At 44.5% G+C, this 20,755-nt stretch overlaps 1 protein-coding gene across 2 annotated transcripts in view; it reads right to left on the reverse strand.

Moving 5' to 3' along the window:
- The window catches only part of LOC142200577 (poly(rC)-binding protein 3-like), a 411,290-nt gene that overhangs the window by 138,843 nt on the left and 251,692 nt on the right, over positions 1 to 20,755 (reverse strand). For both annotated transcript variants that reach the window (XM_075271023.1, XM_075271022.1), the window contains one exon: positions 3,898 to 4,026. In XM_075271023.1, coding sequence (XP_075127124.1) covers positions 3,898 to 4,026 — 129 coding nt within the window. The remainder of the gene's footprint in view (positions 1 to 3,897; positions 4,027 to 20,755) is intronic.

Raw genomic sequence — 20,755 nt, forward strand, 5'->3', positions numbered from 1 at the left:
TAATTTCCATTGTTAAAATGTTTCGGGGGATTTTGCCGGGTGTCTGTTCTTCCCCCTTTGAGGTGGCTCTTTCTAGGCTAGCTTTTTCCTGGGCGTTTTTTTTTTCGCATTGCGGATTGGGGAGGTGGTCGGAGGCGTACTGTTTCAGGATTTCCAATTCAGTGGGGCTGGGGTGGAGTTTGTTATTTCCGCTCAAAGATGGATCAGGAAGGTAGAGGGTGGCGGGTCTCTTTGTTATCTGCGGGCGGGGGGGGGGGGGGTCAGTAATGTGTCCGATGGGTTGTTTTAGTGTGTTTGGGGAGATCAGGGGGGTGAGGTTAGGTTCCCTCTTTTGTCACACTGATGAGTCCTTTTTGTCTAGGTATCAATTTACCTGGGTGTTCCATAGGTGTTTGGGGAACCTGGGGCTTGACCCCTCAGCCTTCGCCCCTCATTCTTTTCAAATTGGGGCAGCTACGGAAGCTGCTGTGTGTAGATTGGGTTCTGATGTGGTGCGGCGCATTGGTGATTTTCTGTAATGTGGGTGTGTGAGAGGCGGGTGGGTGCTCTGTTGTGCTATGGGGGGGCGTTGTTTCTGGTGGTGTTGCAGGGTCATGGTGCGTATGCGTGTGGTTTTATGTAGGGGGGATTGATTGGTGGCTTACGATTGTGTTTTTTCTGTGTTCCAGGTCCTCCCCCTTGACAATTACATTTTTGTACTGTTTGTTAATAAAACGGCTGCTGTGGCCAATTTATTCAACCTTGGTGTTCTTGTCTTCTTTTAGGTATACCTAGGGGAAGGTGGGTTATGTTGGGAAGTTGGTGGGGAGGCCACGAGCCAAGAGGGGTTGGTGTTAAGACAACTAGCCCAAGTTCATCAGTGCCAATGTCATGAACATGGCAATACCCTGTATGTGGTTATAATGTACTCTATGGTTACATGGTAGGTTTCGGAATGGAAAGAGCACTATTTGGCTTTTGGAGGGCAGATTTAATTGGATTAGATTTCGGGTGCCATGTCGCATTAGCAGAATCCCTAGAGCAATAATACAAAGGGAACCTTCAAAAGTGAGCCCGTTTTGGAAACTACACCCCTCACAGAATATATCAAGGGATGTAATGAGTAGTTTGACCCTACAGCTTTTTCACAGATTTTATTAACATTGGGACTTGAAAATGAAAAAAAATTTTTTTTTTCAATTAACCGTCAATTTAGTCAAAAATGTTTTATTTTTATAAGAGTGTGTTATACAGTTTTTCCTGAACTCAGCACTAACCCATATGTGGTCATAATCTGCTGTATGGGTACATGGTGGGCTCAGAATGGGAACAGTGCATTTTGGTTTTGGAGAGCAGATTTTGCTGGAATAGTTTTGAGGTGCCATATTGCATTTGCATAGTCCCTAAAGAACCAATGGAAACCCCCCAAAAGTGACCCCAATTTAGAAAATACACCCCTTAATGAATGCTTTCCAAAAATTCATATACAATGTGAAAATTTTAATTTTTAAAGAAATATACCATTTCGGTGCCCAAGACGTTGCACCCACTTTGTATCATCAGAGACCTGCACTCCTAAAACTATTTAGTGGGCTATCCTGGGTAGAAATAAGTTATATGCGGGTGTAAACTGCTGCTTGGGCACATAGCAGGACTCGGGAAAGGAAGGAGCATTGGGCTTTTTTAGCTTTTAGTGTACAGATTTGGAGGGATTTCTTGACGCCATATTGGTTTTTTTTTTTTTAGATCCCTGGAGGTGCCAGTAATTTGGAATTCCCCAAGCAGTGACCACATTTTGTAGGGTAAATTTTAGAGTCTCTACAAATGTGACAGGGAGTAACACGGTGGCTCAGTGGTTTGCACTGTAGCCTTGCAGCGCTGGAGTCCTGGGTTCGAATCCTGCCAGGAACAACATCTGAAAGTATGTATGTTCTCCCCATGTTTGCGTGGATTTACTCCCATTCTACAAAAGACATACTGATGGTAAAAATGTACATTGTGATCCCTATATGGGGCTCACAATCTACCGTATTTTTCGGACTATAAGACGCACTGGACTATAAGATGCACCTAGGTTTTAGAGGAGGAAAATAGGGAAAAAAAATTTTGAAGCAAAAACTGATAAAATATTTAATATATGGGAGTTGTAGTTTTGCAACAGCTGCAAGGCCACATTGACAGGTGACCCTGCAGCTGTACGGGGATGCATAGAGCGGTTTTTTTTGCGGGGCCAGAAGTACTTTTTAGTTATACCATTTTGGGGGATATCTATTGCTTAGATCACCTTGTATTGAAAAAAAAACAGGAGGTGATTTAGAACTTTTATTTATTTCATATCTTTAAAGGTTTTTTTTTTTTTGTTTTTTTTTTACTATTTTATTCCCCCCGGGGGCTTGAGCCTGCGGTCACTTGATCGCAAGTCCCATAGACGGCAATACAACTGTATTGCCGTCTATGGGACATTCTGTCTATTAGTATTACGGCTGGTCATAGAGACCAGCCGTAATACTAATATAGCCGTGACAGGCCGGGGAGCCTCATTAGGCTCCCGGCTGTCACCCGAACAGGTCGGCTCCTGCGATATCGCCACGCAGGAGCCGACCTGCAACTTTACAGGTACGGGGCCGGTGGGGACCGGCCCCGGGGGAGAAGGGGCCACGGATACTGACCCGGCATCCGCTGTACTAGAGAAGCGGATGCCGGGGAGGGATAGACGCCGGGGCCTGAGACATCGCTACGATCCTCTGCCCTGCATGCAGGGCAGAGGAGCGCAGCGACGTCTCAGGCCCCGGCACCTGTAATGGCGTCTATCACTTGCCGGCTTCCGCCTCTCTATTACAGCGGATGCCAGGCGCCACCTTCAGACTATAAGACGCACCCTTCTTTTCCCCAAAAATTTTGGGGAAAAAAAGTGCGTCTTATAGTCCAAAAAATACGGTACATAAAAAGAAAAAAGAAAAAAGTGACATGGTGTCCAAAATCCAACAATCTAAATCAGCTGTTCAAAAGCACATAGTGCTCCTTCACATCTGTGCTCTGATGTGTGCCCAAGCGGCAGTTTATGCCCACATGTATGACTTTGGTGTACCCAGGACAATGCACGTAATGCCATATGAGGCAACGAGGCTAGCAGGGAAGTTCAGTGCATCCCATGCTTCAGTGTGGATGGTGTGAAGGGTAATTGAAAGTGGAGGAAATGGAGAGTGATCCTTCCGGTGGGGGCAGCAAAGTGATGCCAAGTAACACTCTGGCACACATGGCTGACTTCATGTTGGGCTGCTTTTCCACAGACAAAGGCATTGTTCACATCATGCAGAGCAACCAATACTGGATTTTTGCAATCCTCGACCCCCGGTATAAAAATAACATCTCGTCTTTCATTCTGGTAGGGGAGAGGAACAATCGCATAAATGATTGCCACAAGCAACTGGTGCAGAATATGGCTGGCGGCAGAGAGGAGATTTCTTCAAAGAGGGTCACAACTGCCATCCGGTCCACAACCACTAGGTGAACACTCTGCAAGGTGCGGGACACGTTAATGTCCCCCCCCCCCAGGCCAAACTACCGCCACTGAGGGGCCTAGTGTCACCAGGAGGGAAAAGTATAGGCGCATGTTTCGTGAGTACCTGGCCAACCACAGCCCTGTCCTCTCCGATCCCTCTGCGCCTTACACGTATTGGGTGTAGAAGTTGGACCTGTGGCTCTTGGGGTGAGTGGAGGCTTCCTCCAGCTGAGGTTTGAGTGATTATGGCAAGGGGGGGGGTGCAAGTAGTCCCCCAGTTAGCCTTTTTGGTGGCATAGAGTGTACACAATGAACCCCAACTGTCACTTGCTAAGCCACTCTTCTACTTGTAACTTCATGAGAGAGCCTGCGTGTCTATGCTTTCTTTTCTTTTGATTTCATTTCAATAGACTCACCTCTAACATAACAATGCAGATCTGTTTAACACATTGGATGATGGCATCAGGAGTTCCTGAAATAGTAACTGCGCGCTCTGTTGAATTTGGTAGCATATCCCCAGCTACTTGAACTTGGGCACCTGTAGACTTTAATGAAACAAACAAATTAGTGGTACAATGCCAGTGCAACACTAAACCTCATAATAGATCAAGCCAAACACCAACAAAAGCTGCATTTCTATTCAAGGAGGTAAACCAGTCATAGTCATTGAGCCATAAATGCACTGTAGAAGTTTTGATTGCAGTAGGTCAAGATCTCAGATCAAAATCTTTCCTTTAAAAGACATTTTCTAAATCTTACAGAGAAAACATAGGGACGTGTCCTAGCAATAAAAATGAATCAAGTCACAACTCTATATATTTCAATGGGTGTAACTACATACACATTGACATAAATCTAAATACATATCCTATAATATATGATTATCAACATCACTACAAAATGACTTTCAGTCAGAAGTTGTAACTGTGTTGGTGATCCACCAAGATTTCAATATAGAAAGGCCATTTGCGCAAGTGACTCTGAGGGACTCCCTGCATCCATCTCCACTGCATTCTGCCACGGTGTGTCTGGATCATCTGCCTCATCCTCGAGTCCTAGATTTTATTTTATTTTTTTAAGATCATTTTCAAAAGCTATGAAAAGTTACCAAAAAATACATACAAGTTCTTAGAATGCATAGAAAGAGCAAAGGAACACTTAAATGGCCATAAAACATTGTTTTATAATCACTACACAGCGTGGAGTCCAAAAAGTGTAGCATATTAGACTCAGTCACATGGTTGACCTCTTCAAACGTAAGCATAGCCAGTAAAATATAGTATTTTCATTAGCGTGGAGTCCAAAAATTGAAGTATATGAGCCTCAGTCACATGATTGACCTCTTCAAAAGTAAGCATAGCCAGTAAAATATAGTATTTTCATGACTACACAGCGTGGAGTCCAAAAATTGAAGCACATGAGCCTCAGTCATATGAGTGACCTCTTCAAAAGTAAGCATAGACCTTACAATATACCGTATTTTTCGAACTATAAGACGCACTTTTTTCCCCCCAAATTTCGGAGGAAAATGAGGGTGCGTCTTATAGTCTGAATGTGGGTGGAGGAGTGGGTTTGCAGCATGGCCGCGCTACTGCCACCGCTGGTTTTCTTCAGCGGCAGTAGCGCGGCAATCTGCAGGCCCCAGCAGCTAAGACAGTCCCCGGCATCTGCTGTAATGGACCGGCGGATGTCGGGGAGTGTCTTAGCTGCCGGGGCCTGCAGATTGCCGCGCTACTGCCACCGCTGGTTTTCTTCAGCGGCAGGAGTGTGACAATACTGCAGGCCCCGGCAGCTAAGACACTCCCCGGCATCCGCCGGTCTATTACAGCAGATGCCGGGGACTGTCTTAGCTGCCGGGGCCTGCAGATTGCCGCGCTACTGCCGCTGAAGAAAACCAGCGGTGGCAGTAGCGCGGCCATGCTGCAAATCCACTCCTCCTCCACAGGTCCCGGCAGTCAGTTAGCCCCCCTCCACCGGCCCCATACCTTTAGTGATGCAGGCCGGCTCCTGCACGGCTAGGCCGCAGGAGCCGACCTGTTCCGATGACAGCCGGGAGCCTAATGAAGGCTCCCAGGCCTGTCATAGATATATATTACTATCGCGGCTGGTCTATGACCCTCCGCGATAGTAATGTATAGAATCTCCCATAGACGGCAATACACTTGTATTGCCGTCTATGGGACTTGCAATCAAATGATTGCAGGTTCAAGCCCCCTAGGCGGGGGATATTAAAATAGTAAAAAAAAAAAAAAAAAAAACCACTTAAAAAAAATATAATAAAAAATAAAATAAATAAAAGTTCACCTCCTTTCCCTAGAATACATATAAAAGTATAACATTACTGTGAAACATACACATTAGGTATCCCTGTTTTTGAAAAAGCCCGGTCTACTAATATTTTTATGTACAGTGAATGTCAAAATCAAAAGTGCTAAACTGCCGGGTTTTTCTCTCTGTTTTGCCTCTGAATTAAATAAAAGGTGATCTAAGCAATAAACATTTCCCAAAATGGTATATCTAAAAAGTACACCTGGCCCCACAAAAAAAAACGCCCTATACATCCCCGTACAGCTGCAGGGTCACCTGTCAATGTGGCCTTGCAGCTGTTCCAAAACTACAACTCCCATATATTAAATATTTTACCAGTTTTTTCATTAGAATGGAGTTCAAACAGACGTCATACAGCTGTGCCCACTCCAAAGCCATAAGATGGAGGTTCACCGTGGGAACATTTGTACGTCAGGCCCCTCTGGTCATCAAAAGATCGATTATTGCTGGCTTCTGTTCGACAAACCGCTGCAATATATGCAATGTCGAATTCCACCTGGCGGGACATCACATATGAGCCTGTGAATGGGCAAGCTGTGTTTGCGCTGAAACTGAGCCATGAGAAACAGTGGCGTAACTAGGAATGGCGGGGCCCCGTGGCAAACTTTTGACATAGTGACCCCTGCACACAGTATTATCCCCAATAGTGGCCCCTGCACACAGTATTAACCCCAATAGTAGCCCCTGCACACAGTATTATCCCCAATAGTGGCCCCTGCACACAGTATTAACCCCAATAGTAGCCCCTGCACACAGTATTAACCCCAATAGTGGCCCCTGCACACAGTATTAACCCCAATAGTGGCCCCTGCACACAGTATTAACCCCAATAGTGGCCCCTGCACACAGTATTAACCCCAATAGTGACCCCTGCACACAGTATTATCCCCAATAGTGGCCCCTGCACACAGTATTATCCCCCATAGTGGCCCCTGCACACAGTATTATCCCCAATAGTGGCCCCTGTACACAGTATTAAACCCAATAGTGGCCCCTGCACACAGTATTAACCCCAATAGTGACCCCTGCACACAGTATTATCCCCAATAGTGGCCCCTGCACACAGTATTATCCCCAATAGTGGCCCCTGCACACAGTATTAACCCTAATAGTGACCCCTGCACACAGTATTATGCCCCTAGTGGCCCCTGCACACAGTATTAACCCCAATAGTGTCCTCTGCACACAGTATTAACCCCAATACCCCTGCACACAATATTAATCCCAATAGTGTCCCCTGCACACAGTATTAACCCCAATAGTGGCCCCTGCACACAGTATTAACCCCAATAGTGTCCCCTGCATATAGTATTAACCCCAATAGTGGCCCCTGCACACAGTATTAACCCCAATAGTGGCCCCTGCACACAGTATTAACCCCAATAGTGGCCCCTGCATACAGTATTAACCCCAATAGTGGCCCCTGCATACAGTATTAACCCCAATAGTGGCCCCTGCACACACTATTATGTCCCCCTGTGGACACCCATAAACAATTATTATACTCTGGGGTCTTTTTAGACCCCAGAGTATAATAATAGGAGTCCCGGGGGAATAAAAACATAAAAAAAACCCACTGTTGCTTACCTGTCCCCCGGCTCCTATGCTGTCGACCGCCGCTCACGTCCTTCTTTAATGACGTCGGACGTCACATGACCCGGGAAGCATGCCAGGTTCATGTGACGTCAGAGACGTGGAGAGGTAAGTAACAGTTTTTTATGTTTCTTACCTCTCCGGTCCGCCGATCATTATACTCGGGGGTCTGCAAAGATCCCCGAGTATAATGTTAGTGTTTGTGGGGCCCGCGGTGTCACTTGCCGATTCTGGCCCAACCAGGATCGACAAGTAAATAGGGCCCGTAACGGCCTATTTAAATAAAAACGCAGCGGTAGCAGCTGTCACCGGGCCCCCTAATGGCCCGGGCCCTGTGGCAGCCGCCTCCGCTGCCTCTACGATAGTTACGCCCCTGATGAGAGATGACGCTACCTTGGACCTTGGATCCCCCGGAAGAAGGCAGTAAACGCCGAAACGCGCATTGAGGACAGGTGGACGCCAGTCATCCCTGGGCACACAGATTGGGGACATATTATGGGTAAGACTCATGCTTAAGTTCTAATCATATTTAGCACATCATATCTGAACGCTACCTATATTAACACTTGGCTTGTTACTATCACTCAGCAATGTTCTTTGTATACTTTTGCTTCTATATATGCCTTCGGTCCTGGAGCCATTGAATGTTTACTGCATACTCTGCATTATTTTTATATGCACGCTCCTCATTTACAAATGGATATACCCTTAGAATACTTGTCATTTGTGACATTTATAATACCTAGCCGTATTACTTATGCCTAGGATTTGTCTATGCTTTACATTACAGTGGCATCTAGTTACTGCATATAGTGTTTGTAAATCCGTTGGAGTGGTTACTTTTTGGTATTATTTCCCATTGCATATATAGCCAGGTAGGAGATATGTCTATATAGATATGTATTTACATGAATTTCTGTGCTAAGACTACGTTGGTGAACTATACTTACCCATAATACATGGGATGTAACGTGCCTATCCCTGCTTGATGGTGTTGTGATACTAGTCACCCATTTTAACTAGTTATGTATGTCGATGTACCTTTAATAAAATTTGTATGTTGTTATATATACTCTGTGTTATTCCTTAGTTCACTTTCTTTGTTTTTTCGTTCTAACATGAACTTAAGGATGCAAGACTTTGACCGTTTTCAAGGGAGCTGTATGTTGATATGATGGTTTTTAGGCTTCCCTGATGCCATGTTTGTTTCTATATACCTTGGACCGTCGTATATGGGCACACAATGTTCATACTTTGTCAATCAGGGGTGGCTGGATATGTTTTATTCTGAGAACAGAGCTCCCTTTTTGACTGGAACAGCGGCTCTGTTTTTCTCAACAAAATGTAGATATACGTTTTTCTCAAAGGTATATAGTCTGAGAACAGAGCTCCCTTTTGGATGGGAACACAATCAGGGGTGCAAGATTGGGATAGTGTTTCAAGAACGCTTTCACCACCAAATTGAATACATGAGCAAGGTAAGGTATACAGTATGTGTCAATGGGAACAAATTCAGGGCCGCCACCAAATTTCTACCATTGTCGCAGACCACGTTACCTATTTTGAGGTCTAGCGTACCAAGTCATAACTCAGTTTTACAAATTATAGCATCTTTAATGTTTTCTGCAGTGTGACTCAGTTCCCATAAACTAATTAATTTCAGTACTGCTTGCTGCCTTCGCCCGCTAGCACGATGATACAAATGAGGTACATTTCCAGCCCCATGATTCGGTGGAGGTTCTGGTGTGGAACTCATTCCGTCCCCGGAACTCTCAGGAAATGAAGTTTCCGAATTTGTTGAAGGGGAAGTTGGAACTCCCAATGACTTATGAACGACCCTCCTTGGTGTTGGAAGAAGAGACGACAAACTGCCGTCAGCATTTTGACAAGGGTCAAAAATGTTGACCGAATGTGCGGTCAGAGATAGGTAGTGGCCCTGCCCATGCTGGCTAGTCCATGTGTCCATTGTCCAATGCACACATCCACTAACAGATTGCTTTAGGGCATGCTTGATCTGTTGCTTGACATACTCCTGCAAGTCAGGGACCACCTTTCGTAAAAAGTAATGGCGGCTGGGTACAACATATTGGGGAACAGCATGGGCCATCAGGGAGTGAAAAGCCTTTGATTCCACAAAGCGGAAAGGGACCATTTCCAAGGCCAGTAGTTTTGAAATGCTGGAGGTAAGCAGCTTAGCATGCTCATGTGTGGCTGGATATGTTTTATTCTGAGAACAGAGCTCCCTTTTTGACTGGAACAGCAGCTCTGTTTTTCTCAACAAAATGTAGATATACGTTTTCTCAAAGGTATATAGTCTGAGAACAGAGCTCCCATTTGGATGGGAACAGCCGCTGTTTTTCAGAAATGAACATATACGTTTTTCTCAAAGATATATAATTTGAGAACAGAGCTCCCTTTTGGATGGGAACAACTGCTCTGCTTTTCAGAGAAAAAACGTAGATATATGTTTTTCTCACAAGTATATGTGTCTATGCTAGTGGGCTTACAGGACCTTTGATGAGCGTCATGACGTCATCAAAGGTCCTTCAGACTCTTATGTGGGAAGAGCTATTTCGGATTGTACAGGTCAGTGTACAATAGGGGAAATGGGTTGCAGGCTGTCTGTGAGCAAGAGGGGGATTGGGGGTGCAGACTATGAGCAAGAGGAGGGAATGGAGGGTGCAGACTGTGATCAAGAGATCATTTACATATAAGGGGACCTGCCTGTCGGAAAACACACGTTGTAAGTGAAAAATATGTGTGCAAAGATAATGAATAACAATGAGAAAATCCAGCGGTGGAATGTGGTAATGTAAAGTAACCATTAGCAGAGATGAGAACATGAACATGCATTAGTATGTGATAGAGTCATAGTAACAAACTCTGCACAAAGGTGTATGTAAAAACCACCATAGAACACACACTGGAGTAAATGATGTATGTTAAATCATAAGGAAGAGCACATACCACGGGAAGACGTGCCCCAACGCGGGTTTCGCCCTTGAGGCTTCGTCATATACTTTTGTGCAGAGTTTGTCACTATGACTCTATCACATACTAATGCATGTTCTCATCTCTGCTAATGGTTACTTTACATTACCACATTCCACCAGTGGCAGGGGCATAACTACCGTAGAGGCAGCGGAGGCGGCTGCCACAGGGCCCGGGCTATTAGGGGGCCCGGTGACAGCCGCTACCGCTGCGTTTTTTTTTTTTGTTTTTTTAATAGGCCGTTATGGGACCTATTTACTTGCCGATCCTGGCAGGGCTGGGATCGGCAAGTGAAACCGCGGGCCCCACAAATACTATCATTATACTCGGGGTCTGTGCAGACCCCTGAGTATAATGTTCGGCGCACCGGGAGAGGTAAAAAATACTGTTACTTACCTCTCCACGATCCTGCTAGGCCTCCTTCATACTTGTCTAACGTCACATGAACCCAGCCTGCTTCCCGGGTCATGTGACATTCAACGTCATTAAAGAAGGATGAAAGCGGCAGCCGACAGCATAGGAGCCGGGGGACAGGTAAGCAACTGTTTTTTTTCCCGCGGGTCTCCGATTATTATACTCTGGGTTCTGAAAAGACCCCAGAGTATAATAATTGTTTATGGGTGTCCACAGTGGGATATAATACTGTGTGCAGGGGACACTATGGGGGATAATACTGTGTGCAGGGGCCACTAAGTGACATAATACTGTGTGCAGGGGCCACTAATGGACATAATACTGTGTGCAGGGGCCACTAATGGACATAATACTGTGTGCAGAGCTTACTAAAGGACATAATAGAGTGCAGAGGAGGGGGTCGGTCGAGGTCTTCAGCATTGGTGTCGGTTGACGGGGGGGGCCCCATGTCAAAAGTTCGCCACGGGGCCCCACCATTCCTAGTTACACCACTGACCAGTGGATTTTCTCATGCCCTTCCCTCATAGACTGTAAGCTCTCACAAGCAGGGCCCTCTACCCCACTGTGCCAGTCGGTCACTGTTAGTATTATATCTACCTGTATATTCTGTGTACTGTATGTAACCCCCAAATGTAAAGCACCATGTAATTAATGGTGCTATATAAATAAACAATAATAATAATAATAATAATTGTTATTCGTTACCTTTGCACACATGTTTTTCACCTACCACGTGTGTTTTCCGACAGGCAGTATTGGTCCCCTTATAAGTATGTGTCCATATCTATACATTCTGTTTGTATTGATGTTTACATTTTAATAACATTTTCAATAAATTATTGTCTTTTACCTATGATGATTCCATTATTTATGATCTTTGAGGTACCACAACAGTAAAAACTCGCAAGAAGATTTTTTAATCTAGACCCCTGAAAGAATTTATGAAGGTTTTTTTTTTTTTATAAACATTTAGGAATATGAATTTCAAGGGTTTTTTTGTTTTGTTTTTTTAATCTTCTCTGGTGTCTGATCCATACACTGTGTGAAGGACGCAGACCAATGCTAATATGAACAAAATATTTCAATCACTAGCATCTGCCCACGACTTTGTCTGTGGGTTGTTGGTGTGTATGATCCGCCTAAATTTAGCAAATTGCTGCTGTCGATGGTTTGCATGCTTCGGCGTTTTGGCAGCTCTTAAGCTGTCCTGCTGCTGAACTTGTTTCTTGCACTGTGCCTGTGATTGTTCCGGCATCTCAGCAGCTCACTGGGACGCCATATAATGAGCATATTGTTGGTATTGATAATCCACCAGCTCCGGCGTTTCGCTAGCTGGCAAGATGGCCTGCCACTGAACTCGTTCCTCGTGCTGTGCCTGTGATTTTTGCGGCATCTCAGCAACTCGCTGGGATGCCATGTAATCAGAACGTTGAGGGCGCTGATGATCCGCCTGCTCCGGTGTTTCAGCATCTCTCAATTTGCCCTGGCACTGAAGTTGTTCTTCGCGCCGTGCCTGTAATTGTTCTGGCATCTCAGGAGCTTGCTGCGATGCCATATAATGATTGTGTTGTTGGCATCAATGATTTCCCTGAGCTGTGCTTGAGGAGAACTCTGTGACTTCTGGCTACCTTCATAGCTCTCGGTTGTTTGCAATAAATTAGATTTTCTTTTTCCCGGCATGTTTAAAATTGAGAAACTGCCGATTTGGATTAAAGGTGTTTTCCCATGTCTGTTTGTCTAACACCAGATCAGATAATATGCTAATGCATGAATGCTGAGGGTTAGTGTGTGTTTACACAGAGAGATAACAGCCCTGGCTTTCTCAGAAACTGAGATAAGAGCAGTGTAATATAGTATGTGAAAATAAATTCATAACAATTGTGAATCCATGTCATTTACTGGGTTAAAAAGTAGCCTATGTGTTAATCAAGGTTATTATCTATCAATGTGCCAAATTTCATTCAAATCCGTTCAGCCGTTTTTGAGTGATAATTTATAGTATCAGTAGGATAGAATCAGTAGGATAGGATTTCTCTGTATGCGCAAGTGCACTGCAGGCATAAATATAATTCTAGATATGTCACACACAGTAGTGCAGTACAGTATTAGTGGTGGCAGTGGTACTACTAGTAGTATATCCTTTGCTAATGTAAAAAAGAATCTCCATTATTTCAGTGTTTTTGTTTATTTTTGGTTAATAATTAAGCACTGTGTGCATTAAAAAAAGTATGAAAAAACAGGGAATGCAACAAAAGGAGGGAGAGTAGGAAACACTTGTGGAAATATAACTATTTCTAAGGGGGCTGTGAAGTGGAAAGAGGTATGGTGTGGGAGAACCTCTATTTTTCCCAAGACTGTTGCAGTATGCACAGGCTTTTAGCTTGTAGGTCCCGGACTGGAGTAAAAGTTCAGGCCAGTCGTGAAGGGCAAGCCATACCAGTCTTGGGAACCGACCAGCAGGGCTTTGTAAGTAGCACAGGTGTGCTGGTTAGAGAGAGAGAGAGAGAGAGAGAGAGAGAGAGAGAGAGAGAGAGGGGAGAGAGACTGAAACACTGACACAGTCAACCAGCCTGAATAAGCTCTGCCAAAGAGGACGCTGTTAAAGTGTCGGGTACGTGTACCCCTTGTTTACTTGTAAACCTTGTTTTGTTAGGAGGTCAGCAGTAGGCTGACCCCCTGGTTAGTGAGGGAAGAAATTGTTTAGTAAGCCGCTGGACAAGCGTAGGTCTTTATTTTCATTTGTTTGTTTTGACATGCTGAGCAGCACTACCTGTACCTTTAAGCTTGTCTGCTGCAATAAAGACTGCTTTTGGGAAAGAAACCAGAGCTTCTGAATCCCCCGTACATCACAGGGCATTCACACTACCGTCAGTGTCCGACAGGTAGTGTCTGCTCCTAGTGTCCGTTCAAAATCTCGCATGGACATTAGGAGCGGACACTAGCTGAATCCGTGACACTTGTCATTCATTTAAATGGTGATTGGGTGCGTTCTTTTGCACTCCGTGCCCTTCCTTCACTGTCCGCTTGCAAAGAGGTCCGACTTTTCAAGCGGACAGAAAAAACCTACATGTGAACGCCCCCTAACAATAAGAATGTGAGTGGCAAGAACAACATTGTTTCTGGTTTTGGTGGCACCACGGGAAACAATAGGATTGGTGTACTTCTAGCCCCTTGGCGACCCATGAGGTAATAGTACCTCATGGATGTAAACAATCCCCGCAGTGCAGTGCGGGCGTTCTTGGAGCAGGTGTTAGTTGTATCTGACAACTAACACCCTGCTCCATCACCCTCCATTGGACATGAGTGCCGATTTTGGGTTTTAACCCGTTGATTGCCGTGATCAAACATGATCGCAGCAAACAACGGGTTGCCCGATCTTGTGGGGGTCCCCGGCACCCCCCGCGGCGAGATGGGGGGGGGGGGGTGCCAGTATCCCTACTATGTAGCCTGGGGTCTGGTTAGTGACCCCAGGCAGCCCTGAGCCCCCACTTACCTGTTTCATCCTGCCGGCGTCTTTTGTAAGTGAGTCTGTGCCATCCGCACAGCTCACTTTCTGTTTGTAGAGTGAGACACGTGCAGGCTGTGTCTCACTCTATAATAGAGGATTAGTGATGAAATCATCACTAATCCAAGTGTCCCATAGGGACACATGAAAAAGTATAAAAAAAAAAAGTGGTAAAAAAAATAAAGTGTTTTGAAACAATTAATAAAGTTATAAAGCCCCCAAAATCCCTTTTTTCTATAGAAAATGAATTATATAAAAAAAACCTAAAAATTAATAAAAACAATATATATTTGGTATCGCCACGTCCGTAACAATCTGTACAATAAAACTGAAACAATATTTAATGTACATGGTGAATTACGAAAAAAAAAAAATGGAAAAAACCCGCCGGAAGTAGTGATTTTTCGCCATCTCACCTTACAGAATGTGCTATAAAAAGTGATCAAAAAGTCAAATGCACCTCACAACACTACCAATAAAAAGCACACATTGTCTCGCAAAAAATAAGCCCCCAACCAACACTGTCAACCAAAAAATAAAAATGTTACGCCTCTCAGAAGATGGCATAACTCAGAAGAGTTAGTATTGCATAAAAAAATAATATAAATGAGGTATCGCCGTAACCATACCGACCCACAGAGTAAAGGTCACATGTTACTTATACTGTACGCTGCATGGCGAAAAATTTAAAAGGTAAAACGCAATACTGGAATTGATTTTTTTTTTTTTAATCCAGCAAAAAAAGAGTTAATAAAATGCATTCAACAAGTTGTAGGCACCCAGAAATGGTGTCATTACAAAATGTATCTCATCCTGTAAACAACAAGCCCTTATATGGCCACATCACCAGAAAAATAAAGAAAATATAGCATCTAGTAATGTGAGGACAAAAACCCGCAAAAATCGCCAAATTATTAGAACTCAACTGGCTGCGTCAGGAAGGGAGTATATAAGCTGTGCGAGTGGATATCAGGGAACACCCCATATTTACAGCTTATGAGCGAAAAGACACCAGAAGTGACCCCCAGAGTGACTCCACCAATCATAGGAGCTACTGGGACATAGTAGGGAATGTGGTGTTCCCAATGTACTCCGCACAGCTTATATATTTCCTCTTCACCATCCGCGGTGCAGTCACGTCTGGGATACTAATGCTCACTACACCGCCTGATAAATTCTTTGAGGGGTGCAGTTTTCAAACTGGGGTCACTCCTTTGGGGAATCCACTTTTCCGGTACCCTACAGGCTCTACAAACATGACATGGTGTCCAGATACCAAACATCTGAATCTGCACTCCAAAAGCCACATAGCACTCCTTCCCTTCTGTGCCCTGCTGTGTGCCCAAAGTGCATTTTATGCCACATGTATGACACAAGTATGATACTGGTGTACCCCGGATAATGCACGTAATGTCATATGTGGGTATAAACTGATATTAGGGCACAGCCAGATACAGAAGGGAAGAAGGGTTATTTGGTTTTTGTAGAACAGACTTAGACGGTTTGGGTTTTTTTTTTGGATGCCATGACAATTTTGCAGAGACCCTAAAATTGCCCTTACAAAATGGGGTCACTTCTTGGGGAATTCCAGTGCACTGGCACCTCCAGGGCTCTGCAAAAACAACATGGCGCCCAGAAAGTCCCTCTAAATCTGCACCCCAAAAGCTAAAAAGCGCAGTGCTCCTTCGATTCTGAGCCCTGCTGTGTGCCCAAGTAGCAGTTTACATCCACATATATAATTTTTTGACCCTCGGGATCGCCCACTTAATAGTTTTAGGAGTGCAGGTCTCTGACAACACAAAGTGGGTGCAACGTATTGGGCACCGAAATGACATATTTCTTTAAAAATTTTAATTTCCATTTTGTACATTAATTTTTGGGAAGCATTTTAGGCTCAAAATTATAATACCCCTTCATTCATTCCTTGACGGGTGTAGTTTCTAAAATGGGGTCACTTTTGAGGGGTTTCCATTGTATTGGTACTTTAGGGGCTCTGCAAATGCGACATGGTACCAGAAAACTGCCCTCAAAAGCCAAATAGCACTCTTTCCATTCTGAGCCCCGCCATGTACCCATACAGCAGATTATGACCACATATGGGGTATTGCCATGTTCAGGAGAAATTGTGTAACAAACTGGGGGGGCTTTTAACTCTCTAACTACTTGCAAAAATTAAAAATATGGCGCTAAATAGACGATTTATTGGAAAAAAAGTAATTTTTCATTTTCACATCTCAATGGTAAAAAAATCTGTGAAACACCTGTAGGGTTCAAGTGCTCACTTGATAAATTCCTTCAGGGATCTAGTTTTCAAAATGGGGTCATATTGGGGGGGGGGGGGTTCCACTGTTCTAGCACTTCAGGGGCTCTCCAAATGCAACATGGTGCCTGAAACAGATTTCAACTAAATTTGCCCTCCAAAATCCCAATAGCGATCCTTCAGCTCTGGACCTTATAGTGTGCCCATACATCACTTTACATCCACATATGGGGCATTTCTGTAGTTGGGACAAAATGCTTTACAATTTGTGGGGTGCATTTTCTCTTTTATCCCCTTGTGGAAATGCAAAATTTGGGGTTAAAGCAACATTTTATAGCAAAAAATGTCACTTTTCCTTTTGTTGGGCCAATTCTGTTACACTCCTGTAGGGTCAAAGGGCTCACTATACCCCTTGGTAAATTCCTTGAGGGGTATAGTTTCCAAAATGGGGTCACATTTTGGGGGTTTCCACTGTTTTGGCACCTTGGGGGCTCTGCAAACGGGACATGGTGCCTGAAAAGTATTCTAGCAAAATCTGGCCTACAAAATTCAATTAGTGCTGCATCCGCTCTGAGAGCAACCGTGTGCCCGTACATTAGGGTACCAGCACATATGGGGTATTGTCGTGTTCGGGAGAAACTCTGTAACAAAATATGGGGTGCAATTTTTCCTTTAACCCCTTGTGAAGATGAAAAATTTGGGGCTACAGTGACATTTTATTATAAAAAAAAAAAAAAGTAATTTTTCATTTTCACATCTCAACGGTAAAAAAATCTGTGAAACACCTGTAGGGTCCAAGTGCTCACTATACCCCTTGATAAATTCCTTGAGGGGTGTAGTTTCCAAAATGGGGTCATTTGGGGGGGAGGGGTTCTACTATTCTGGCACTTCAGGGGCTCTCCAAATGCAACATGGTGCCTGAAACAGATTCCAGCTAAATTTGCCCTCCAAAATCCCAATAGCGCTCCTTCCGCTCTGGACCTCACAGCGTGCCCATAGATCATTTTACATCCACATATGGGGCATTTCTGTAGTTGAGAGAGAATGCTTGACAATTTGTGGGGTGCATTTTCTCATCTAACCCCTTGTGGAAATGCAAAATTTGGGGTTCAAGTAACATTTTAGGGCAAAAAATGTTACTTTTCCTTTTGTTGGGCCAATTCTGCTACACTCCTGTAGGGTCAAAGGGCTCACTATACCCCTTGATAAATTCCTTGAGGGGTATAGTTTCCAAAATGGGGTCACATTTTGGGGGTTTCCACTGTTTTGGCACCTTGGGGGCTCTGCAAACGGGACATGGTGCCTGAAAAGTATTGTAGCAAAATCTGGCCTACAAAATCCAATTAGCACTCCATCCGTTCTGAGATCGACCGTGTGCCCGTACATTATTGTACCAGCACATATGGGGTGTTGTCGTGTTCGGGAGAAATTGTTTAACAAAATATGGGGTGCAGTTTCTCCTTTAACCCTTAGTAAATGTTTAAATTCTAGGGCTAAATGAATATATTAGTGACAGAAATTGAAAAATGTAAATTTGACCTCCATTTTGTTGTAATTGTTATGAAATGCTGAAAGGGTTAAGAAACTTTCTAACTGCTGTTTTGGATTCTTTCAGGAGTGCAGTTTTTAGAATGGGGTGACTTTTGGGGGGGTTTTATTAGAGAGGCCTTTCAAGTTCCCTTCAGAAATTAACTGGTCCCTTGAAAAATGTGTTTTGGAAATTTTCTTGAAAATTTGGAAAATTACTGCTTGACTTGTAAGCCTTCTGAAAAAAAATGAAAGGGTGATTAAAATTTGATTGCTACATAAATCAGAGACATGGCTAATTATATTTATGAAAAAATTTGGGTAGTATGACTTTCTATTTGAAAGGCTTGCAATTTCAAAGTTTGAAAACTGCATTTTTTTTCAAAATTTTCACCAAATTTCCTATTTTTTCATAATTAAAGACAAAACATATCCACGAAAATTTACTGCTGACATTAAGTACAATGTGTTACGAAAAAAACAATCTCAGAATCACTTGTGTAAGTTAAAGCGTCTCAAAGTTATTGCCATTTAAAGTGACACATGTCAGTTTTGAAAAAAGAGGCCTGGTCCTCAAGTCACTTTTGGGCTGTGTCTCTATGGGGCTAGAGAATGTGTAGTACTACTGTAAGGGTGTGATGTAGTAAACAGTCAGTAACTAACTTTGGTCAGTAGGTGGCAGCCAATTGATAAATGCCCATAGTGAATTAAAGGGGTTGTCCCATCACAAGGATCCTATCTATAATGCTTGTTAATGTGAATGTAAGACTTTTCCTAAATACATTGCTTCAGCAAAACTGCTTTGTTTGTCCACTATATTACTTTATTCATTTTTTTGTGGCCACAGCCCTGACCTAGCTGCTCATGAGCCAAGTGATGTATCAGCCTGCTCTCAGGGGGGAGGGAGGAGGGGCTAAGTGCACGGGAGCGAGCCTGGAGGGGGGGGGTTAGTTGTAATAGAGAGGCGGATGCTGGGGAGTGTTAGACGCCGGCACAGGTGAAGCCAGCAACATCGCTATGCTTCTGTCCTGCATGAACCCAGCAGCGGCAGAAGCGATGCTGTTATTCCGCTCCGCGGTCACATATGCAAAGCCAAGCGGCGAGATGCCGCCGGCCCTGCGTGCAGCTCATAGACCAGTCTAGCCTTCACAATGCGAATACAGACCCGACACCCTGTCGGGTCTGTATTCGCATTGTGAAGGCTAGACTGGTCTATGAGCGCGCACGCAGGGCCGGCGGCATCTCGCCGCTTGGCTTTGCATATGTGACCCCGCCCACCAATGATGCAACAAAGCCGGAAGACAGAAGATTTCACAGAAACAAAGACGGGTGAGTATGCGACGTGGGAATACCCCTTTAATGCAATTAATTATGAATGTAAATATTGTTCTAGGATGCAAAGTCTGATTAGAGGTAATTACTGGGACATTTTGGATTCCTACAAGCCTGGCAGTGTGCTGGGATTGCAGTTTTGATGCCTTGCACTGGAGATAGTCATCTGCATCATCCCTTACCAGGAAACAGGAAGTGAGGGCTGTGTGAAGAAGGGTCCTGGCTGCAGCAGGAGGAGATGTGCTGAGGGGAATGGAGACCTGAACTGTGCTGGATGGAGACCTGACATGCTGGATGGCAGCCTGTGCTGTGCTGGATGGAAGAACTGCCATGCTGGCTGTGGACTGAGTTTGGAGACACAGAGTTTGTGGTGTTACTTTTGGGACTGAGTCTGGAAACCCCTGAAGCTCAGAATATAAAGGAGACTATATGAGAGAAAGGCCTCAAGGACTTGTAAGTACGGCTTGGCCGCGTCCACGTTTTCCATGTGGTGATATATAAGGGACTCTTAAGCTGACACCTTATCATCTGAGAAATTGGTCTGCCTGTTAAGTGAAGAGCTGGAGCATAGGATATAACTGTACTCTTAAGTGCAGACACCATTTCCCTGTGGATTACAAATAGTATTGCGCAATACTTAGGGTGCACCCCAACGTGGGACCGATCCAGGAGAACCATGTTCTTAAAGGACTTGTATCTGTTACCTGTTAAGTAACTGTGGGAACTAGGAGTAAAGTGTTAGTTTGCTGCAATATTCTGTTCCATATTAGTTCGTATTTCTTTTCTGTTTATACCTTCTTGCATATTTTCCCAGATCTCTATTCTGTGACTTATTCAGTAAACTTTGTCTTGGGAATTAAAACACTGCGTGTGCATACCTCCCAACCGTCCCGATTTCCGTGGGACAGTCACGATTTGAGTGACATGTCCCGCGGTCCCGGTTGGAGGGAGGTATGTCCCGATTTCAACTCAGATCTGCGTCCAGAGGACGCAAATCTGAGTTGAACACATATGCGACTGAAGCAAGGAGCTGACCTGTGTCAGCTCCTCGCTTCCCCGCTGCCGCCGGTCTCCCTGACAAATATGCGGCTGAAGCAAGGAGCTGACCAGTGTCAGCTCCTCGCTTCCCCGCTGCCGCCGGTCTCCCTGACACATATGCGGCTGAAGCAAGGAGCTGACACAGGTCAGCTCCTCGCTTCGCCGCTGCCGCCGGTCTCCTTGACAAATATGCGGCTGAAGCGCGGAGCTGACACAGGTCAGCCGCATATGTGTCAGCGAGACCGGCGGCAGCGGCGAAGCAAGGAGCTGACCTGTGTCAGCACCT

Source organism: Leptodactylus fuscus, chromosome 4 (assembly GCF_031893055.1).
Source record: "Leptodactylus fuscus isolate aLepFus1 chromosome 4, aLepFus1.hap2, whole genome shotgun sequence".
NCBI lineage: Eukaryota > Metazoa > Chordata > Amphibia > Anura > Leptodactylidae > Leptodactylus > Leptodactylus fuscus.